The 23,958-nt window shown below is 36.9% G+C and overlaps 1 protein-coding gene across 1 annotated transcript in view; it reads left to right on the top strand.

Annotated features, from left to right (window-relative positions):
* The window catches only part of TDRD9 (tudor domain containing 9), a 61,975-nt gene that overhangs the window by 13,319 nt on the left and 24,698 nt on the right, over positions 1–23,958 (top strand). Inside the window, exons 3-14 of the mRNA XM_071426332.1 lie at positions 3,729–3,826; positions 4,304–4,525; positions 6,489–6,611; positions 8,988–9,068; positions 11,909–12,073; positions 16,404–16,507; positions 17,313–17,371; positions 20,315–20,366; positions 20,521–20,605; positions 21,354–21,411; positions 21,967–22,071; positions 23,748–23,845. Coding sequence (XP_071282433.1) covers positions 3,729–3,826; positions 4,304–4,525; positions 6,489–6,611; positions 8,988–9,068; positions 11,909–12,073; positions 16,404–16,507; positions 17,313–17,371; positions 20,315–20,366; positions 20,521–20,605; positions 21,354–21,411; positions 21,967–22,071; positions 23,748–23,845 — 1,250 coding nt within the window. The remainder of the gene's footprint in view (positions 1–3,728; positions 3,827–4,303; positions 4,526–6,488; positions 6,612–8,987; positions 9,069–11,908; positions 12,074–16,403; positions 16,508–17,312; positions 17,372–20,314; positions 20,367–20,520; positions 20,606–21,353; positions 21,412–21,966; positions 22,072–23,747; positions 23,846–23,958) is intronic.

The raw sequence follows: 23,958 nt of genomic DNA, 5'->3' as shown, positions 1-23,958 counted from the left end.
ATAAGAAACTGAATCTTTTTGGTACCTTTGTATATTTTAAATTCAGAACAGATGCATGCCAGGAAAATTATTCATAGCACAGATCCTCACCCCAAAACCTTTTGTATATAAGATACATGTAAGTTGAAGAGGGTTGCAGTAAGGAAGTCTCACCAGACAAGTATTTTCTTAGGAATTCTCTGAATTAAGCTTATCAAGGATCAATCAGCAGCCCCTTTGTGTACTTGGTGTTTGATTGAGGTAGCACCATGTTTTGGGAAGCCCTTTTGGTTATGGCTCAGTGTAGGAGCCAGTTGTTACCTGTGGCTTTCCTTTCCTATGAGCTTCCTTGCAAACTGTCATCACTTTGTGACTTAGTAGAAGAATCATCAGTGATTTAATAAGCATCTCATCTGATTAATCTAACCAGTACTTTCAAGTATATTTTATTTTAAGCATCTCATTTTAGTTGCTTAGTGGCAGATAGCAAGATACACCAGTACAAACTCTTCTCCCAGAACTGGTCAATATAAAAATCTTAATCTTATGTTAAAGGATCTCTTCAAATTCAATTCAGGAAACAGGTACCAGAGGGAGTACATCTGCTGTATGGGCTGTAATCCTGAGATAGTGAAAAATTGCTCTTTGCATAGGCACTGGACTGTTTTAGTCATTGTCTCTACAGGGCTTTCATAGTAATTGAAAGGGAAGTGAGCAGGGAAATTAATCTTTCCCATAACCGAGTTTTTGGTTTCTTTTTTTGCACCAACTCTGAATAGAGAAATGAATTATTCTGGACTGGCATTAATGCTTCTTATACACTGAAATATTTTGTTTGTCCTAAACCAGGATGGGTGGCAGTTGCCTGCTTCCTCAATTTATTGTTTTCAGGTTAGAAGCCTCCTGCATTCTATGTCAGAATCCAAGGTGCAGGTTAGAGCACGATGCCTGACACAGGTGTGCACTGGTTGGGTCAGTTGTCCCAGTCCCAATAATGTTTTTCAGAAAGTAAAAGCAATTGAAAAAGCAAAACTCTATGCCTCCCTTGCTGATAATTCTGTAGACCTGTAGCTGAATTTTTAGATTCATCTGTATTGGCAGGAATGACCAGCTTTTCTGAAGACTAGTTATCATTGGGGGATTTATTACTTACAAGATACGAAAAATAAAAAAGAAAAACCTCAAGCAAGCTCAAACATTTAAAGGTAATTACGCTGTATGGTATAGAGTCCCCAGTTGAATGGTTATTTAAATCAGTAGAATAACCTTTCATTGGGGTGTACATTGAAATATTCTCTTCTGCAGCAGGTCTGCATGGTTCAGAACAGCTTTCATGTTTAAAAAATAAAGATGAAATTGTTAAGGTCTTTTAAGATAGCTGTTCAGGTTCCCCATCTCAATTTCGTTTTGTTTTTTACTATGGATCATAAGAGATTTCAGATGGAGTTTATCCTCACTTTGTTAGGGTGGGGCATTTTCATTGCTGCTTGGGTCATGTCAGTGTTGGTCTCAAGCTGCCAGTTTGCTGAGGCCCAAAATTGTTCTGTCTCTGCAGACTGAAGTCTCACAGCTATTGTAGTATTAGCTCCCCAAGCAAACTAATGTTTCTTTCTCTTTGAGGGATGTCTTGAAGAGAAAAGAAACAATCCATACAGTGTTCAGTACTTGCAGCATCTGCTAAATGCTTGTATGGCTGTCAGTTCTTAAATTCTGTGTGGTGATTGTGGCCAACACTGGATCACCATTTACTTCTGGTATCATTTTTTTTTTTCAACAGCTTAAAAGAGAGTAGGAGAGAGTAAGATACTTAGGAGAGAGTAAGATGTTGCTGTCCTAGAAATGTTATATAAAAAGCAATATTAAAAAAACTTATGATTTATCAGTGAAAAAAATTATACATACAAAATTAATTAAATTGTTTTTCAGCAGGTACGTGAATACTGGTGGCTGTTTCTTAGCTTATGGTTTGTTTCTTTGTGTTTTTAAAATATTAATTGAATTTTAGGTTAATGATTTCTTACTAATACACTGTGGTTTGTACTGCATTACAGAGAATTATTATATGAACCCTACCTTTTGAATTTTTTGTGCCTCACTCCTTATTTATAAGCGCTATTAAAAATGGCTTTCTTCTTTTAACATTTTAACTTTTCAAAATTGCAGTTGTTTCTTTGAAAACCTGACAGAAGTGGAAAGGTGATGTTGCTTTAGCAGGAATCTGCTGCTACTGGGATCTGTTCCCTGGCAGCTTGAGGTTTCTTCCAGCATTGGTCAAATCACACACAGCTATGGATGTCTCAGTTGTGACATGTTTGTGCCAGAGGGAAGCCAGGCAGCCTTTGTGCAGTGCTGCTCTGGCAGAATGCTATATATACACATTTTTCTGGGGAATATATTTAGAACCTTGACCAAAAGTATTTTAAAAAGGACAGTTAGTTTTTCAGAGGGGGGCTGCTATCAAATTCTAGTTTTGTTTGTGTTTAGTGGTGCTAAGTAGATCCTTGAGCAGTGATCACCTTTCACTGTTGCATTACAGAGTCCAGGTAAAAGAATTTTTCCTGTTGCAGAATGTGGCTTTAGGAGAACTCTGGTTTTTAGTACGTTTTGAAACTGTCATAGTGAGCTGTCCAGTTTTGGGGCTTTTTTTTAAGTGTTAGAATAACTTCATTTGTATTCCTTGACACTTTGAGACAATTTGGGAGCACATTTAGGTATGGCACCGAGCTAAGATGCTGTTCTGCCTGTTTCTGCTTCACTGCTGTGTGAGAGTGTTACTTTTCCAAAGAAAGAGAGCTGTAACTGCAGTCAAGTATTTAGCCTGTAGCCTTTATTTTAAAGTAATTATTGCCTTTGTAGAAAGAATAATAGAAGTCTGTCTCACTGCTCTTATTTCTTAGAGAAAAAATGCCATAAAAAAGAAGTATAGGGTTTTATTACCTGTATGTAAGTATCCATTTCACTGTAATACCTGGTGAAACCCATTTCAAATGGGAAGCATTCTGATTTTTGATTTCATTATGCTATGAGTATTTTAACTATTTGTTTAATTGTAACTTGCAAAATTGTTGTTTACCACAGTCTTGTCCAGGTTTTCCCCTTCTGCACCTCCAGACCTGTTCTTTTGTTCTGCATGGTCAAACTGACTGCAGACCTCTGAGCAGAAACTTAGGCTGGCACTGAAAGATTTTTGTTCTGTATTACCCAGTGCTAATGGGGACTACTGCCAAGAGACTGCAGTGTGGTATCACACTGAAAGGTCATTATAGTGCTTAGCAGATTTTAATGGCCAAGTGGTAGAAATATAATGGTATTCATATCAAATTACTGGTTATTTTGTACTGTGAATCCAATAGACTTTAAGGGAAACAACGTGGGTACCTGAATAAGCCATAGTTTTTTCAGTATTGTAAAAAAATCTTGGGTATACAGATAGAATTCTAATGCAAACTGCAAGAATCCATTTTTTTAAATTAAGAGACAAACATAGAGTTGTATACATCCTTTCCACTGATGGTGGTTTAAACATAGAAGCCATGTTTTTCAGAGTTGCTTCCAGTAAAACAGCAGTTGCATAAATACAGAAAATCTCTTCAGTCTACTAACACTAAAAAAATATTTTTTCTATTAATACTTAAAGTATGTGGTTCCCATTTTAGAGAAGTTAGGTTTCCAAATACTGTCATCATAATGTCCTGCTGGTCTTTTCCTTTCTCTATTGAAATGTTACTCTTGTTTATTTTTGTGCCTAGGTACTTCATTGTCTCAGTGTGAATCAAATGATTCAATTTCTGTACAAATAAGTAAGTGTAAATATTTGGATATGCCTACAGCCAAACACAGGGAAAAGGTAATGTCAGTTTACTTTCTCTCATGGAATAAAGCTGGAAATAATGATAGTGTTTTGTTGTGGCTTTTGAGTGGTTTTTTTTGTTGGTTTGTTTCTGTTGTTTTTTGCAAGGTAATTTCCGTTCCTGTTTTAAACACTGTACAAAACTTCCGTGTTTTTTACAAAACCATTGCATCAAATTCCTTAGAGGAAGAAACGTTGCTGTTACACTTCATAGGTATTCATGTAAAATATGTACATGGGTGTGAGCCCATATTCTTTTCTGCCATCTTCTAATGCACTGTAGCATTCCAGTTATCTCTGATAGAAAAGATGGCACAGTGTTCTAAAGAAACTTGCTTTGTGGCTTGGAAGCTGTTGATATTTCAAATCTGTTTGAAACCTGTTTTGAGTTCTTTTATTTGTTTATATTTGTTTGAGTTCTTTATATCTTTTAAAACTCATATACTTACAAGTTTTCTTGAAAAATTGTTTCAGATAGTGTCTCTCATACAAAACAATTCGGTTGTGGTTGTGGAAGGAGCGACTGGCAGTGGAAAGAGCACCCAGATTCCCCAGTATATTTTGGATTATTGCATGACCCGGTCTATGCCCTGCAACATTGCTGTTACCCAGCCTCGGAAAATCAGTGCCAGCAGCCTTGCCAGGTGGATTAGCAAGGAAAGATCGTGGACACTTGGTGGATTTGTAGGATACCAGGTATGAGGCAATCCAAATTGTATTTAAAAATGCATTAAAAAGTACTGCATATCATTCCTTGATTACTTTTAAGCATGTCTAGCATACTGAAGAAATACTAGAGAATCTGCTTGTAAAATGGAGTTGCTGTTTTTTATCTGTCTCCTGCTAAATGTTTGTAATTAAATCCACTTGTACATTTGAACAACTCTAAATCCTGGTGGGACTCCAACAGAAAAGAATGTGTCTGTGTCAGACATGTCTACATTATTAATCACTGAAATTGTTGCAGGAGAACTATGTTATGTCATTTTTCCTTTCAGCTCCTTAAGTAATATACTATCTGTTTGACTTTACTACATTTACTTGTCAGCTCTGTCAGCATTTAATGCATATATGACCAGGTTTTTCTGTAAACAATCTGTTGTTCTTTTTTAACATGCGAAAAACTCAAGCTAGTTTTTCCTCTTAAATCTGTCTCTTCCTTTTGCTTTGTTCAACTCAGCTTCAAGCCCAGTTCTGCCCCTCTGTTTAAACTTAATGCCACACTCCTGTTTTGACACAGGTCCTGGTGTTCTGATCAGCTCCTTGTCAGTACCCACCCTAAGCTGCTGTGATGGTGGTTTCATTGTTGGGTTGGCCACAGCTGTCTCTGCATGAGCTGCTCTGCTTCCTCAGCCAGTGGGTTCACACAGTGGGACAGTGGGGACAGTTCATGGAGAATTCTCTGCTTTTGGAGTCCTTTGCTCAGAGCAATATTTGCTGGGCTCTTCTCTGCTTCCTTCTCTTTCTTGTTTCTTTCTTTCTTGCACTTAGGGTAATATGTGTATGCTTGCTAGCGTGCATTTAGAGGTTTCTGTTTCTTCAGAGGTCTGCAGCTTCAGATTGCTTCCTAATATGCTATGGGTGTTAGGTGTTCTTTGTTACCCCTAAATCTAATTTTGTACAGTTTTCAGGTCTGGAGGAGTTTGATTTTTAACTGAGAGTGGCAGAGCTCTTCATAACATGAACTCTTACATGTCAGGCTTCTGCTTTATCTCTTATCCCAGATCTGTTTTCTTCTGTGCCACATCATAAACATGACAGCTGTAACCAAAACACCAGTGTTATCAACATTATTCTCATAGTAAATCCCAAAAACACAGCACTCTACTACCTACTAAGAAATGACCTCTATCCCAGCAAAAACCAAGACAGTTATGTATGTTGTTTTTCTCAAAGTAATTTATATGTAAAGCCTTTGTGATTTTTGGTTCTTTAAATTAATTTGTTATTAAATTGCTAAGTTGATTCATCAGGCCATTGAGTCTCAAAGACTTAAAATGATACTGTGCTTGCAAACTGTCTTCAGGACAGTGTATGTGGATGTGCTGTGCTTGTCTCACCAGCAGCTGTGTGAGCTGAGCAGAAACAGAGGGAAATGCTGGAGTGCACATGTGTCTGCTCTGGGCTGATGTAAAGCCTGGTGCTCACAGCTCTGCCTGCCTGGGCAGGTTACACCTGAGATAGCCAAAGGTACACAAGTATGTTAGAAATCAAAGATCTGTTTCATATTGGGTTGTAGAACCTTTCTCTCAGGAGTAAGTTGCTGGTCTTGGTGATAACTTAAACCTCTTTCCTTTCCTGTCCTGTAAGCAAACCACATTTTGGCAAAATCTTTTTCTTGCTCTTTATATCAGTGGAAAGGATGGTGTATGTATATACCTTTAGAAGTCTTTGAAGAATTTTCAGTCCAAAGTTCCCAGCAAAGAATTTCATTCATAAAACTTCAGAGTTTAAAATTTTTTTGAAATTTCTCCCAAAGAAAAACCATTTAATTGGTTCTGCTTAGAACACTTGTTTATGGAGACTTGTGCAAGTTGGAGTAAATAATTTTGATGGCTTTACACTGTGTTTGATTTTGGAGTTCTTTGATGTGCATGCTTCTACACTAACTACAATAAATAAGTTTCCAGCTAGTATGTATTTTTCTTACTGCTGTTAGTTAAGTTTAGAGAATGTTTCGACAAAGGAGACGAGGTTGCTGTATATGACAACGGGAGTTCTTCTTCAGAAAATTGTTTCTGCCAGGAGCCTCACTCAGTTCACACACATTTTCATTGATGAAGTAAGTTTCTGCATGTAAGTTTAATTTTCATAATAATAAAACCTCTTTTGTCTCTTACCACACAAGAAAAGAGAAATGCAGACATGTACTTTTAAAGATATTTTATATAAGTTGTCTAATGTAACACTTGCTGAAATAGGCTTGTCAGAGTTCCTTTGAGCACCAAGTTTGGAATTGAGGGTGTGGGGAGGGTTTTTGGGAGTCCTTAATTTTTATATAGGTGCCTTGAAATGTTTTTTGAAATCGGTGTTGTGGAATTCAAGAACCTGTCCAGTTAGGCCTGTCAGGAGAAGGCAGCTACTTTTTACCTACTTGTAAATTAAAATGTCTTTATTCTTCAGGGATGTCCTGAAAAATCTCTCTGTGGAAGTTCTCTCTCCTGTTGTGGGTACAGTTCACTCATGAGGATTCATTATTGTTGCTGTCACTTCACTAAGAAGCTAAAGAAAATACACTTGTAATTCATATATTTTTACATGTGTTTCTGCTTCTTTTATGTGGAAAGCAATATTTGACTTTTAGTCATAGTCAGATGTGAAATTGTGCTGTCACAAACCATGAATGTGTAAATCTCATGTAGGATGTACAACATCTTGGGATGTAGGGATACAGAAGAGGATTTAGGCGTTTGGGGTTTTTGTTTTTTTTCTGGAGGGTTTTTGGTTGGTTGGTTTTGGGTGGTTTTTGGGTGGTTTTTTGTTTTTTTTTTCTTTTTTTTTTGTTTGGTTTTTTTTGGTGGTTTTTTTTTGTGTGTGTGTGTTTTGTTTTAGCTTGTCTTTTTTATAAGTGCCATTTAAAATTTTTATCCTGTGACTGACATTGTAGCTGAGACTACTTTAATTCTTGGATATTTGAGGATCAGGGAGACAGTAGTTAGTGTACCATTAGACTATTACAGTAACAAGGCTGTCATGACTGCATTTGAGATGGTACACAGGAAACCTGGAAAAGATTGAGCAAGTAGTTACATTTTTGTATAAGGAGAACTTAATGCTTCATTCAAACAGAAAAAGAGCAAAAAAACCCCAAAGCCTGAGGAATTGTATCAGTGGCCTTCATGGATAAGATTTGAGCCCTCCAGTCTATTACCAGAGTGTTGGAAACCATAACATTTCCTTTAGTGAGGAAATTTAGGTTAAATGTAGATTCAGAAGCTGAACCACAGAAGGTGCACACATGAAGTGTTGCTGTTCCTTTAGTTTTAAGATTTATTCATTACATATGAAGATGAATGAATAAAGTTTTCTGGCCCCTTACATAGGAGAATGGGTTTATGCAGAGGTTTTTCAATCTTTGTTTTCTTAGGTGCTGTAATTTGAACTGATGTTACTGGCTTGTACCACTTCTTTCAGCAGCATCCATCTGTCAAGACTGTGTCTGGTTTTTTTCTTCCCCAGCCAGGGTTCTGGTCCCTCCTGTTGCTCATATGCCATCTTTTCCTCCACACCTATACAGAGATTGTGATCTTGAGTCCACAGTCACTGTTTTTAACAACTGAATGTTCTCCACAACATTTTTAATTGCAGGTCTCATCCTTCTCAGTGCACTGCAGACATTTAGGACCATACTTAAACAAACTAGGACCAAAAATCTTGACTTCTCACAGTGAAACCTTACTGTCAGCCTGAAAACTACTTTAGCTAAATTAGTTTTTGTAACAGGACAGCATTTAATGTCTCCTGTTTACGTTATATTAGAATATGCTAATTAGTTTCCAGGACATGAATGTTTACTTGTGAAGGCTGAACTCCAAAAAAAGCTGCTGCACTTGAAATGTTTAAACTGTAATTCAAGAAAGGGATATGTTCATCATGGATAATGTTGGGAAGAAGTATTTACTGTAAGGAGCAAGGCAGAAGGCTTGGGTGCTAGGATATATAAAGAATTGGGTGTAAATGAATGTTTTAGAAAAAAGCTGTGTATTGGATCATAGCTGGAAGCCATTGGGAATGAGGCACATCTATTTGATTTGCTTCATTTTCAGACAAACCAAAACAGTCCCTGGATCATTTGGGATCTTAACAGTACAATTGATTTACCCAGCATCAGTATCATAGACTTCATCTGTTACTGACAGCTCTAGTACAACCAGTGGTTAGAGCTCCAGATTGATTTTCTAGTCATTATTTTAGATTTTCTTTAGCTTTAGACTGACATGATTTTCACAGAGGGTTCTGTAGTCATCTGAAGACTCTTGTTGGGATTTTAAAGTGTTGTTAGCATGCCTAGGCTCAAAAGGTGTGTGCTTTCTTCTATGAAAATGTCTTATTATTCCAAGTTACAAAAATAAAGCATAAAATAAAGTAGGAAAGTAGGAGATTGTCAAAAAGAAGAGGATGAATTAATGAAAATTAAATTGTGGGTAATGTCTTCCAGGTGCATGAGCGTACAGAAGAAATTGATTTCTTGCTCTTGGTGACCCGTAAACTCTTGTGTACAAATTCACAGTCTGTGAAGGTGGGTTCAAACTGAATTCTGCTTTTTTTCTTGCCAGAAAATTTTTGCATGTCTTTTATCTATGAAGGCACTGTTTTAAAGAATTTACCACGAATTACCATGTTATTACTTTTTACCAAAATATTTTTTAGTTTCCCACTTCTCATAAGTAAGCAAGCTAAGGGACATTCTTTTCCTGGCTGCTGTAATGTGTTCTGAGAGACTTGGTTTTTTTTTTTCCCCTCATGTTAAAATGCATTAGTTTCTAAAGCCTGCTTAAGGGTAAGAAATGCACAAAGGATATTTGACTAGAATTACATATTGGGTATTGAGGGCAGTGCTTATTCTTGGTTAAAATGGTAGCATTAACTCCTGGAAATACTGAGCCTTTTTGTTTAAGTGGGACAGCATATCTGAAGAAATAGCAAAAGGCCAGAAATGCTGTGCTGTAATTTCTGGGCAGAACTGGTAGTAAAATTTGGCAGAGGTTTTTCTCAGCATGTTGGGCAATTCTCCTTTGTACTAAAGCAGAGTTCACAGACATTTAGCATGACATATTTAGTCTTTGGGGTCTCAAAGTAGTGAACTCTTGAAATGATAGAAATTAAGGAAAAGTGATGGAGTTCTCAGTATCTTGCTATGCAGCTCTTTGGATCTCTACAGATACTTTGTGAGACTGCATGGCTCTTAAGTGCTTCAAGGTAATGGTTTAATGTGATTTTTTTTCCTGTTCAGCATAAAGTCTAGGTTGGCTGGTGCTGTTGCCATTGGAAGGAATAGTGTGTTCTTTTGTGCAGTCCATCACATTGATTCAAACTTGATCTTTAGGTCTTCCAAACATGCTGTCACTGAAAGTGCCCTTTCATTTGGCATAGGACATGGCTGTGCACTTCACATCTTTCACTTTTTATCCCTTTTCATGCTGATTTTGATTTTAGAGAAAATTCTTGTCTTTAGATTTAGAGACAGTTATGTGAAACTGTTCAGCCGTTTTTAGCACTTGGCTCTGCCTACTGAGAAGAGCAATAATTTGATCAAACTGAGTTTGTGAGAAGTTTGCCCTTTATTCTGATTATTGGTTTGGTTTCAATGGCAGGAATCCCTACAGGCCCTGTCATCTTTTCTGTTAGACAACATTTTTCTTGAAGAGGTGCCTGACAAATTTTTCATTTTTCTCTATAGTTCCATTTCAGTCTCTTGAAATTGTCACTGAAAAATTTTATCCCCTTTATAGCATTCTCTGCAGTTGTTTCTGCAGGTGACAGTTTTTTAATATTGTACAAATCTGAGACAGACCTATATTTGAGAGAGTGGAGGGCTGTCCCTTTGATTTTTTTTTTTTATGTTGAAGAAGGGGTAACTCTTGATCTCACTTGCTGGCCTTGAGCAGAGTGGAATGGGCTATTCATTTTGAATTTATATACTTAAGCCCATTGTCTCCTACTTCATTCCTTTTCAGCCCCTTCTGAAAAACTGTAAAGGAAGGGAGCTTTGATGTGGCAAATTCATTTAGAAAACGTAAGGTTCTCTTCCCATCCTCCCTGAATTCATGAAACAAAAGGATGCAAGGAGCCCTATTTAAGAGAGGAAATAAAATATTTTTAACTCAGGGTAGTATGAAATGTATGTGAAGTGTTAGTTTCCTGGTTTGGAAGTTGCAGACCTCAGAAGCAGCAGGTAATTCAACATTGCATCAACTAACAGGAGTTAGTTGAGTGATTCTGGTGTACTGAGGACAAGATCTACCTGCTGAACTAACCAGTTCAAATTATGCTGGATTTTCTGGCAGGTGGCTGCTGCAGATTATTATTTTTAGATCACAGAGCAGAAGCTGGATTGTTCTGAGGCTGATCTTGCTGGGGTAGGGTTTTGAAAGAAAACCTGAGACTAAGAGTGGCTCTATTGGGTCAAACCAAACAGTGCAGTTTCCACAGTGACTAAGAACAGTTCTTGGTATTGTCTAGTGGGTCTTTGGACATCTCTGTGTTGCACAAGTGGTTTTGGACTGCTTGATCTTGAGCTGTCTTCTTTGATTACCATCTCTCGTGATGGGTTCATCTGCCGCGTTGGTGATTCGTGATTGTTGAATTCTTGCTTCAGGCCTGCATCAAACTCTTGGTTCAGTTATGTGACCCTTCAGGCTCTCTGTGAAGAATCTGTCGCTTCTTTCCACTTTGGAAGGATTCCACACAGATTAGAGTCCAGATTACAAAGATTGCCTAGAAGAAGGGGTAGTTTGATATTCCTTGCCTCTAGCTGCAGATGTAGATGGGATTTTGTTTGGAGAGCCTTCAGAGAAGGTTACATTTCGCCTATTGCCCTGGCATAGGTCAGTCACTGTCTGTTGAACCATGAGGCAGTCCATGCTGTAGTGGGGCAGATTTCATATATTTGCAAAACTATGTCCTTTCAAATTTCTCCTTTCAGGATCATGTTGGAAAACTTCATGGTTTACCCTGCCCTTTCCACATGTTCCTTGTGCCTGAGCACAGTGGTACAATGCCCTCTTCATTAGTTTGCTTTCCTGTCGTTTTGTAGGGGGGATGCTTTTGTGTTTTACAGTATTTCTGCTTTAGGTGGTGGTGAGATCTTTATCAAGTGTACTGTATTGTTCTGTTTGAATTTTCACCATGTTGTCTGCCCTAGGCATTCTAGCCTGAGCCATTCTCTTCCAGGTGCTGATTAGGGTATCTTAGTTTGATTGTCTTAAATATCCTTAGGTTACATATCTGTAGTAACCAGAATTAGGTCATTTAACATGAGGAGGAAATGGAGAGTCCCATGTAACAAGACAATTTGTGTTAAAATTAACGCTTTACATTAATTTTGCATTTAATTTTCTGCTGTAATTTTTTTAACAGATAATATTGATGTCTGCTTCCATCAACTCTAAAGAATTAGCTGATTACTTTGCACTTCCAGTTCATAATGGTTTGAATCCAGTCTGCGTGTTTAAGGTGGAAGGCAGACCTTTTGCAGTTGAAGAATATTATCTTGATGATTTGAAGAACATTTTTAATTTACAGGTATTGTAAATATAATTTCATTTCTTTTGACATAACAGAAATTGGAATAATCAGTTGAAAACTGTGTAATAAAATGACATATAGCCACTTTTATATTGCAATTCTAGGTAAGAATTAATAGATGATGATAAAACAGGAGTCTTCTTATGAGTAGACTGGTTTCTTTCATGAAACAGAAGTGTTTCAGTAACATGAGGCATTTTGTTTGATAGTTGCATTCAAAATGAACAGTGTAAAAGAGTGTGTGGAAAGTAACATAAATAGATTTACAGATCTCTTTGAATATAGCTGAAAAAATCAGGGAATATTTCCTGGGTTGGTTCATGTTGTTGTTATGTATCAAAGGCAGAAAGTGCTATGAAATGAAGAGAAAACAATAATTTTTGATTAGAACTTGGTTATTAAGTTGGCTTCTCTATCAGCTGAGGCTTTCCTATTTTTCTGTCCTGGTTCTTTTCTTTTTTTTAATAGTGCCAGAGATGTTATGCAGTAGTTTTGAGCGTATTTCTGTTGTAACCATGTAAGCCACCATGGCAGATGTGTAATTTTGAGTAATGAAAACATGTTAAAATAACTGATACCTCTCAGATCTGTGGAGGGCTGTGCTGGAGGACTGCTTCTCTGATGCCTAAGGAGAGTAGGTGCTGGCTGAAGATATCTTTGCTTTATCAATCTAGCTTATAAGCTGCACAGAATGTATTTCGTATATTTTGTTTTTCGAGTTTCTGACATTATAGCAGGTATCTCTGTAGACATCAGATAATGAAGGAATGAATGTAAATGTGTGATCTCTTTTCTGTGGTTTTATAATAGGAGTTTGTTTTACATTTGAAAAACAGCTGTGTAGGAATTCACTTGAGTGAGCTCTTTCAATATTATGGTTCAAGGCAAAATAAACAGGTTGAAGCAGACTACAACAAATGCACTCAGGCTGTATTATGATATCCACTCTAAAAATAACTGGGACATGGGTGTAATTATTGGTCAGTTTTGATAATGCAAAACACTATTAGAATGTTATTTCAATGAAGGACGTGGGGCATGCGCTTAAAAATAACCAGTGGGGGGAACACACAATTATTATTTAGCTTTCATCCATCAGTTATACAGAAAATAAAATAGTGAAATAAAATAGGAAGCCCAGAAGAAAATAATTGCTTATGCTGTACAGGTAAGCAATATGCATACATATTGGCATTGGTTATGCTTTAACACAGGCAAGGTAAAATAAAAGGCTGTCAACCATTGGAGTTCTGATGCAAACAAAGGAACTCAGCTGCTTATAGCAGTTGACCCATCAGCATTTATACATTAGTATCACAGTCAGATAATAGGGAGGAGATTATGTAATACATGGGGCTTTGTAAAAGATTTTTGATGATGACAACAAAAAGATAACCAGGAGATTGAGTAAGAAGTTTCCTTCAGTCAAATTTGATTTGTCATAGCTGCACTTGGAGCTGAATATCAGCTTGCACACCTTTCACCTCAGAGATCACGAACAAAGGAACTGCTTTCAGTGCTTAGCCCTTTTTATACTTTTTTATTTTTTCTGTATTTTTTATTTAAAGTTTTAATCTGATTCTTTATCTTGTGTTGTCCTATCTATAGCCATTCTGTTTCTCAGCAAGATGAGGAGAATACGTTTGTCCAAGATGTTTCTTGTGACTTAGGGCAACAATAGAAGCACATAAGTGCTGTTCATTTTCTTTTTTTAAAAATATCTATATTAAAAAAGGATGAAATTGAATTCTAAAGCACTGATTCTTGGTCTGGATCTTGTTCCTTATGGTGCTGTTTGTGAAGATTTTCTCTGAATACTAGTTACAATTAAAAAATTGAAATGTGGAAAGTCTAAGTTGGTTTGTGTAACATCCTAATAAAATGGAAAGTGGAATGTGAGTATGAAGACAGTTAATGAGTTAATGCTGCCATATGGAGGCTGAGGCACATCTTTAATCATGCTAAAATCTAAATCAGTTAGATAACTGCCTGAGGTACAGGCTTCAGGCTTTAATTCTTGATGTTTTATTTTCACCTATAAAAGCCTGTAAAATTTACATAAAGGAACGCAGCAGTTAACAGTAAATGCAGTCATAGCTCTTTAGATAAGCAGAATTTTTCTAAGTTTACTTTTGATTTTAAAATTAGTAACTGTAAAACTACATTACATAAATCTTCAATCATTTCTTAAAGCATCTCAGTCAAAATCAATTTAGTTGTCTGTAATTGTCTCTTGGCTGTGAGGTGTGAGTCTTCATTTCTTCTCAAAAATATTAAAATAATTGGATGTTGCTGTAGAGATGTAGAATTCTTCCATGAATTCTGCAGAGCTCTTGGTTTTAATACATCACTCATTTCTGCATATGATAATGTTTTAAAACTCTGCTTGAAAATAAAAATTTTTTGGGTAGTTTTGACTTGAATAATTTGTCAGTTCATTGATACTGTTGTGATTTGGAAGATGAACAAAAATGCCAGTCATTATTTTTTCTTCTATATGCATGTTTGCAGTCAGCCCTCTGCTGTGGCTAGACAGACATCTAGCTGAATCAAAGATAAAGCTTTCTACTTGAATTACTTCATTTGTAAGAAAGAATAAAAATAAGGGAGAAACATTTTTCACTGTAGCACTGGCTTACCCTTGCCAACATACTGGGTCATTTATAGGTGTGCTGCTTAATTTGTGAGCATGGGCTTACAAAAAACTAGTTTATTTTTCTTGTGGTGTAATGAGCTTGGTAAACAGGTTGTTCTGGATGCTTAACAGAATAATGACTTTGTCATACCAGCGACCTCTAAGCCCCAAGGAATCATCGAAACACAGGTTCATGAAAAATGCATGAAGGCTCTATCTATAAGCAATTTTAAAGCTGGATGTGTAAATATTTGCCTTTTGTTCTGGAGAGTGGTAGAGATATGAAATGCAAATTTAAGAAATGAAGCAAAATGCAAAAATGCAACCTATTTTTGGCTTGCAAAGGTAAAAACTCCATGTCCATGCAACTAGAGTCAGAGTGCTGGTGGAAGGTAGTGAGCTGCTGTCAAAAGCTGTTCTGATTATGTTGTATTATTTCAGTCAGGTCTGACTGGGGTTTGGATTTGCTGTTTGTCACATTGTTACCTTTTATTAGGAGTGATGTGGAAGCCTTGTCCTGTTAGGGAATACTAAAGGTACAGTCAGTAGCAAAATTGAAAAGACAAATTTGGCGCTTATTTAAGTAGAGATAATATAAACCAAAAAATCTTATGTTGGAGCAGCCCAGACAAGAACTTGTTTAGATTTTTCACATATATTAGGGCAAAAATCATTTTGAACAAAACAGTCAAGTATTTTTAAGGTTTCTCCTGGGTTAATCGAGCTGAGGACTGAAGTTGCAGTAGCAAATGCTGATGTAAATCAGTGTTTCCAGATTGGTGCTAGGAGCTGTGCTTTTGTGATTGTTATGAGCTCCTTCACCATGGGAAACTGGTAGAAAAATTACTAATTTCATTTTAATAGTTTAGATAGTTAAGTGATCTGTGATTTTAGCTCTCTGAAACACTTGGTTCAGTAAGGAGTTTGCACTAGAGTGAGGAGAAACTCTGAGAATGAAAGGTGAGCAAAAGCCATTTTCCCTGCAAGAGAAAAACATGTAATGCTATAGACCTCCTTCATAGCAGGTCTAGTTCATTAAGCATAAAACTGAAAAGTGATTAAGTTACTGTCTTTGCTCTGAAGACTTGATGGTTTGTGTTCTTAAATACCAAAGCCTTGAGTTTTTACAGAATGCTGGAAAACAGTGTAGACAAAATCACCATGGTTCTGTTGAGTACAACAGAACAGTAATTCTTTGACAGGGTGTGACCAAAACCACAAAACCCATTAAATACAAAAACAATTTAAAGGAGAAAGAGGAACACGGTTTATGTGCAGGCAGGTAGAGAGCTCTGTGTAATAGCAGCTGTGAGAAGCACTCTGCCTTCCCTACACAAATTCCTCCCTGTCATCCTGTTCCCATGAGTTCTGATCAGTTCCCATGTGCTTGACACTTCAGGGTAAGGAACATGTTCTGCAAATGAATGGAGGGTGGGCTGGTGCTGCTAGCACCAAGCTAGCAAGCTTATTTACCAAGTAGGTAAATATCAGAAGTATTTCTTCAGCATTAAAATTGTAGGGTGCTTGAAGAAAAAGTCTATTTAGAAGGTAATGAGTGCATCAGATGAAGTTACTTCTTCTGTACTGGATCAGTTTGAATTGCAAGCACTTGAGAAATTGAAAGACATGTGTGAGCTACAGTCTTGTAGCCAGTTATACTGTGTTACCCTCATTGCCTGTTTCTCCAAACAGTTTCATCGTCAGAGCCTTGGGCAGCCAGTGATAGAACAGAAAATGTATCAAGTGGCAGTGGCTCTGATTCAGTCATTTGATGAGCTGGAAAAGAGGAGCAATGGGTAAGATGCAGTTCAAGATCTGGAATCAGTGGCTCTTGGGGAAATGAGAAGCTAATTAAGCAACAGCAGAGCCCATAGTTATTAGTGGAAAGTTAATTTTTACTTGCCTCTCTGCCCTTATTTTACATATTTGTTTGATTTGTACCCAGTGTTCCTAAAGTGCACTTCATACCCTGGAGCATGAGTGACTATACAGGGCAGCCATGTCATATGGAAAATACATTCTTTACTGTAGACCAGAGCTGAGGAGTACTTAGATCAAGAATTATATAAATATAAATGATACTGTTTTATAGTGTAACATAAAACATACATTATTTCATGGGAAATTATAGGATCAGGATAAAAGCTAGGCATTAATTTTCACTGGCTGTTTAAATGCCTTAATGTCATGTGAAATAAGTAAATGATGGATTTTGCTGCTCTGTGTTTTGTAAATTGATGTTTAGTATCTGAAGATGTAATATTACATCTGAAAATGTAATAAAGTTACTTCTACCATTTTTGTCTATCACTGTGTGTTAAGTAACCTAATTCTGATTATTTTCATTGTGGAATGAGAAAGTTTCTGTCTTGTCATAGTTTTGAAGAAAAACACTAAATTTATTGCTCTGGTTCTAGTGTTTATATCTTGCATTTTTTCAGAAAGCATAGTTGCAAATAATGGTTAAAATTTCTTCAGGAAGTTTAAATAATGCATGTTACAAAAAGTGTGCACTTCTGCTTGTTCTTCCAGAATAAAATAACTTGGGGTAATGAGGTAGATTCAGACTTGAAAACTAATGAAGCTGTGTTTTCTTGTTAGGGAGAAGGAGAATTTCAGTGGTACATTGGAACGTGGCAGTGTGCTCGTGTTTTTACCAGGCAAGTATATGTCTTAATAACTTTCTTTTTTGTTATTTTTCATCTAATGAGCTTTCTGCTGGCACTTCTTCCAGGGATTTATTAAACACATACTTAAATGAAGTCTCTTTGGGCATTTTTTTCTTGAAAACTGGTTTAATTGTGGCAATAATTGGAAAAGCTGTGAGTCAAAAATTAAGGTGTTATGTATTTTAAAAATAATAAAATTTAATTCTGTAGTTAAACTACAGAAATGCAGTTACTAAATTTTTTAGTGCAATTATTAATTATTGTATGAAGCTCCTAGGATTCTTTTAGAGGTGTTTCCTTATCTGCATATAGTGTGGTCTTCACTTAAATTGTTGTAAAAGCTCAAATTCCCATTTTTCTTTCCTTGTACATTGGTTGGTGTGATTGGCATGCTCAAAAGTACACATGATGACAGAGATTATTGATCAGAAAACTGGCTGTACATGTAGTCTTCTGTGAAGAGTAAAACCTAAGTTGTCTGGCACAGAAGTTGTTGTAGGCTTTGGTTTTGACTGCCATTCTTAGTTAAACTCACTGGCTGGATTTTAGAGGCAGTGTAACTAGCCTGCAGAGTAGTTTTCCTGAACATCATGAATCTGTTACCTGGAGGTTTCAAGTGTTCTTTTACTTTATGGGCTGAACATTTGTTAATTGAAAACTTGGAAAAGATTTGGTTGTGTTCAAGTGGAGAGTCACATTGAAGTCCAGGGCAGCTGTCCCTTGGACACAGTGAAGTCTGTCCCTACCAGGACTTTCTAATTTACATTTTAAACGTGTAAAATGTTCATGAATGTCATCTCCCTGCTGTGTTGAGCTTAGGAATAGGCATGCCAGGGCTGGGGCTGGAGGCCCAGCTCACCAGCTGAAAGATAAACTGCACTTGCAGAGCAGCTTTAGCTTTCCTTGGAGAGTGTTCCCCACTAGCTAAAAGGCATTAGAGCTGCCTTTCTTGGAATTACCTTCACTATAAAATTAATGTGTAGAAGGAACTTCTTCATTGTGTCAGTGTGATGCCCATTCCAGTTTGTGATTAATAAGGTTGGGAGACCATATCAGGGAGACCTCTGGCCTGTTGATATTGGTGTTTGTCTGGTGTGTTTTCAGGCTTTCTCAGCCCCTCTGAGGCTTCCTTTCAGTCTGGAATTACTCCTTAGCATTTTCAAATTCTAAATCTTTATCTTTCACCTTGAGTTGGTTTGTTTTGTTTGGTTGATTTTTGGTTTGGTTTTTTTGGTTTTTTTTTTTTTGTTTTGTTTTGGGCTTTTTGTTTTTTCATTTTGTTTAAATACATTTGGTAAATTTGTGAAAACCCATGCAGTAATAAGCTGGTGCACTCAGGTTTTTGTTTTATTTGTTCAGTGTTTGACCTTGTCTGGTTTTAAACTGGATAGTCAAGATTGATCCTGAACACAGGATTATCAAACACCCCTTGAAATTTTCCTCACAAATGTTTTATACAGAACTGGAGAAAAGGGGAGGCAAGCCCTCAGTTTGCAGCACAGCAGCTGAGGCAGAGCTCTGGGTTATTTTTACACATTTAACATCCACATTGAGGATGCTGATTTGAGATGCTTTGGTTTTTTGTGAGTGCTAATGATTGCATAGCATTTTGAACCTTAAAAATAACACTCCCACTGGCTTGTGAAGTTGAGTGTGCAGCAGCAGCCAGAAAGAGCAGTGCAGTGCTGAGGATGCTGTTAAGTGATTTTTGCCCACTGTCTTCATGGAACTCAATGATGGGGCAGAATCTGATTCCAAAAGGAGCTGCAGCTGTCTCAAGTAGGATGCCATGTTTTCTTCTGTAATTGCCTGTCTTGTTCATTGCTTAATTTTTTTTGGTAATGCTACCAAGTCTGATTCTTTGTAGGTAAGTATTCTTCAGTACTCACTCTTCTTTGGTTCCAGAACTTGCCTCTCTGTAGGTAACAGGTGATTCAAAGTACCTTGTTAAACTGTAATTTTTACATACATGCATGAATATGTTCCAAATGATCTAATTTTATCTGTTCTGCTGGTGTTGATCTCATTTTCTCTGCATATTTTCTTCTGCACTTCTCCTTACTTTCCTTTTATGTTTGCCAAACAGGTTTGTGTTACTGGTTCCCATTTCATTCTGAGACCTTTGTCTCCTGGTGGGATCCTTGTGTTCTGTAGGTGTCATGGTCAATCAGCTCTTGTTTCTTCTGAAACTGGTCAGCAGATAGTGCCTGCTGTGTCTAGTCAGTAATTACTGGACTGATTAATAATTACTGTTTACAGTGATGATGCAGAGTCTGCTCTGCCAAACATGAATCAAACTTCCTTTGGTTGTTTTTAATTTTAAAAACAATCTCCATGGAAGTCCACTGTGGGACAGGTTTTTGAAAATGGGGCATTTGGAATTGAAGTCTCAATAAGAAGTAAACTAAGCTTCTCAGAAAGGTTCATCTGTGGAGGTATTCAGGGAAATAGAAAAAATTCCCTTAGTCATAAGAGTTCTCCTGGAGATGTGAAATACATGCCCCAGAAAATGGGCACTGGAATGGCCAAAGGTGAGATGGCTAAGACAGAAATAGGTTTGTGTTTTTTTTTTTTTTTACCTATGCCCTGCTCTTTGAAAGAACTTGTTTTGGCTGAAATAACCCTTTTTAGCCTGAACCAGACAGATATTCAGCATGTGTTGTCAGTTGTAAGAAACTGAAACAAGGACTAATAATGGAATGTTGTCAAATGGCCTTTATATCTTTATTAAGTGTAAAATTCATGCCAAATGGTTATTCAAAAATTGACTCACTGGTTTTCAGAGATTTATTATTATATTTGCTGTTTAATTCTTCTACCATTTTATTGTATGGTAAAAAAGAGGTAATAATGGCAGTTAATAGTTGAGGTAGATGTTTTTTAATTGTTCCTGATGACTAAATGAAATTTAATTCATGATTACTTTTTCCTTAGGTTTGGGTGAAATAAGATACATGCACTCATGCCTCTCAGATAAATATCAAAGGTAAGTTAGACCACATTTGTTTCAATTCAGTTAAACCCGAATATGAGTCTTTCAGCTGTATGAGATTTAAGTGCATAATAGGGTTTAGCACAGAAGTGTGATCAACTTTAATATTCTTGCATCAGTAAATATTTCATGAATATATTTTTCTTAGGTGGCAAGTGTACCCACTTCATGCATGTGCAACATTGGAGGAGCAAAGTAAAGTATTTTCAGCTACGGTTCCTGGCTACAGAAAAGTAAATATTTTTAAATCATTACTTTTTTTAAAGTATTTGAAACCTTTTGCTAGAGTAGTAATAGCAAATAATAATGTCTTTAAGTAATATTAGCTGTTCTAACTCAAACCTTTTTATAAGGACAAAGCACTTCAGTTTTTCAGTGTGTAAACTGATGGCCTTTTTTACCAAGCTGGTTTTTTAACTGTTGTGCAGACCTCAAGAGAGATGCATTAACTTGAGGAAGTTACCCTTAAACCATTGCCTGCTGCTGTTTTTATCCTTCAGAATGGTTTGTGCATGTTGATTCCTGCACCTGCACGACAGGGGAGTGCTGCTGGTGGCACTGGATAGCAGAGCAGTGCCCCAGTATGGGAGAGTGTCACACTTTGTGCCCCACGTTGGCACTGCTGCCTTGGTTTTCTCCATCTGCTGTTACTAAGAGATTATTGCTGCTGATTATTATTGATCACACAATAATGTGATCTTTCCTTATGGCAAAGGCGCAAGGAGCTATTTCCATTCTTCCTCTACACTGTCCCAAAGCCCCACTACATTATTATGCTTTTTTGAGTTCAGAACAAGAAAATACAAGGGGTTTTGTGTTGTCCTTGCATGGAATTGCTTTTTTTACTGTGCAGAGTAGAAATGCTGTGTTGCCATTACATTTATATTTCTTCATAGCAACTTGGATTTTTCATGTAGAAACATTAATGCAAGTAATTTTTTGTTTATCCATTCCTTGCTCATTTTTTGTTTCAAAACTCAGGTTATTCTAGCTACCAATGTAGCTGAGAGCTCTGTAACAGTTCCTGATGTTAAGTATGGTAAGTTGTCTAAATCCTGTAGTTCTCTATACACTGTGTTTGTAAGGTTTGCCATAATTGTGCTAGGTTTGGTCTCCAGGATATGTCACTGTTCAAAGCAGTGCTGTTGGCATGTTGAATTATTTCTTTCACAACAGAGAAATCTCAGTATATGAATAAATAGAGCTACTGAGTGGGAGGTTGGTTTAAGTCTTCACTAAGGGGTTATTTTAAATGCAGCAGCAAGCAGAGCCAGACCTCATGTCACAAGTTAAGATTTTTAATCACATTCTGACTATGTTTTGAAATAATTGCATCAGTTTAAGCAAATTTTCATATGGAGTTTCTAAATGCAGAAATGATTGCTTTTTAATGATTGTCATCTACAGTGATTTATTATTTTTATAGTAAGATCTGTTACCAATTTGTTTCGTATTCAGAATATCTTGGGTCTGATTGTTTATAAACCTGATGTTCTTTTTATTGCTACTCAAGTTATTCAGACTTTTCTGGTAATACAAATTATTCTGGTGTATTTCTTCCTACTGCCATGAGGATTTTTTTTCTTACTTGCAGTGATAGATTTCTGCTTGACTAAAATTTTGTTTTGCGATAAGGAAACTAATTACCAAAATTTGAGGCTTTGCTGGGCATCTAAGACAAACTGCAATCAAAGAAAAGGTAAGATGACAGTAGATAATGCAAAGGAATTTTAGAAGCTGACCTTCATGAACAATTCTTTGTTGCTTTTTCTTGTATTAATAGTAAAAAGAACAGATTATTTTGGCCATTAATACTTGATAAGTATTTAACATGTCAGGGCATAAAAATGGGATTAAACAACTCTGTGTGAATTATTTTTTTCCCTAAAGTATATTTGCAGAGGAGTGTTTTGTATCTTACTGAAAAGTATTAAAATTCATAGACCATGGATTCTTTAATAGCAATTTTTCTATCACAGATCATTTCTGAATAGGGGGGATATGTGCTGCTATGTATTTATGGACTGCTTGTGAGCTGCAGCAGTAAAAGGAACTTTCATGTGTATATGTCATTATTAATGACTTGAAATAACCACAGCAGTGTTTCTAGGTTACACCAATGTTCATAGCACAAGGATAAATAAGATTCCATATTGTCTCTTCTATTAAGACAGTCCTCTTAAATATCAAAATCTTTTTAGTTTCAGTCAAAAAGAATACTAAAGAAATTAATAGCAGTGATATCTTCAGATCTAAAAATACTGTAATTTTTAAGTATTATGAGGTCTTTACGATTACGGCTGGGTGCCAGATGCCCACCAAAGCTGCTCTATCACTCCCATCTCCTCAACTGGACAAAAGAAAAATGATGCCAGAAGTCTCAGGGTTTGAGATGAAGACAGGGAGATCACTTCGCAATTGCCATCACAGGCAAAACAGACTCAGCCTGGGGAAATTACTTTCATTTTATTACCAAACAAATCAGTCTTGGGTAATGAGAAATAAAGCCAAATCTTAAACAGCTTTCCTCCAGTCCTTCCCAGTCTTGGACTCACTCCAGTTTCTCTGCCTTCTCTGCCCTAGTGGTACCCAGGGCTGGAAATTGGGGATTGCAGTTGGTTCATCTCACATTCTCTCTGCTGCTGCTTGTTGCTCACACCCTTGCACTGTCAGATATGGGGGAGGTTTCCAGCAGCTTCTTACAGAAGCCACAGCAATAGCCGCACCCTTTCAAGGCCTCACTGTGAACCCCTGAACACCAATATACAGATTGATTTCCATTTGGTTCCAGGTCAGCAAAGGTCACAACAACCAGGAGAAGTAGCATTCTGTGTAGAAGGCTTGGGCTTGTGCATGCAACTTAAAAATGTGGCCTGAAAAATGTGTCCCATTCTGTGGGACACTAGTGGAGTGTACCATTTAGTTGGTTAAAGTGAATGGTGTTTGGATTTGTGAAGATAGACTTCTGAGTCATTGTATTTTCTGTAAATAGTAGATCATAAAGATATTTTGCTGTTTATCATTGTAGCTTAGAAGTTGTTTATATTGAAGATGATTTTCTAGCTATAGAATCAAATAGGAAATGCCTGCTCAACTGAGAAAAATGGCTGTTGATATGAGGGTAGTAAGGTGAAAGAGTATTTGAATGAAATAGTTATGTAATTCTTTTGTTCGTTACTGCTCCTATAAAAGCAAAATGTTTTGTCCTACCCTCCTGTGTCCTCTGGGCCTGTCTGCTGCAAGAGAGCAGAACACTGCTCAGCCTGCAGCATCAGCTGTCGTGTGCTGCTTAGCTGCCCAGAGGGTTTGTAGATGGATGGGTTTGGAAAAAACTTGTGCAATTTACAGATTGGTGATTTGTTCTTGTATGTGAAGGTCGTGCTGGACGTGTTTCCAAAGGCTACTGTTACAGGCTCATACGCAAGGACTTCTGGGCAGACTGTATTCCAGAGAAGTCAGAACCTGAGATGCTGGTAAGGCTTTTGGGTTGAGGATTAGGTTTTCTTGAATGCACATAGTCACAGCAGAGAAACTTTTCTTTACTTTCTCTGAAGATGATTGGAATAGTTACTAATAACTAATAGGA

This window comes from Agelaius tricolor, unplaced genomic scaffold, assembly GCF_023055355.1.
Source record: "Agelaius tricolor isolate 1412-34295 unplaced genomic scaffold, bAgeTri1.0.p SCAF_5, whole genome shotgun sequence".
NCBI classification, from domain to species: domain Eukaryota; kingdom Metazoa; phylum Chordata; class Aves; order Passeriformes; family Icteridae; genus Agelaius; species Agelaius tricolor.
The sequence above is the reverse complement of the archived record's forward strand: the minus strand, read 5'-3'. Positions and strand labels throughout refer to the sequence as shown.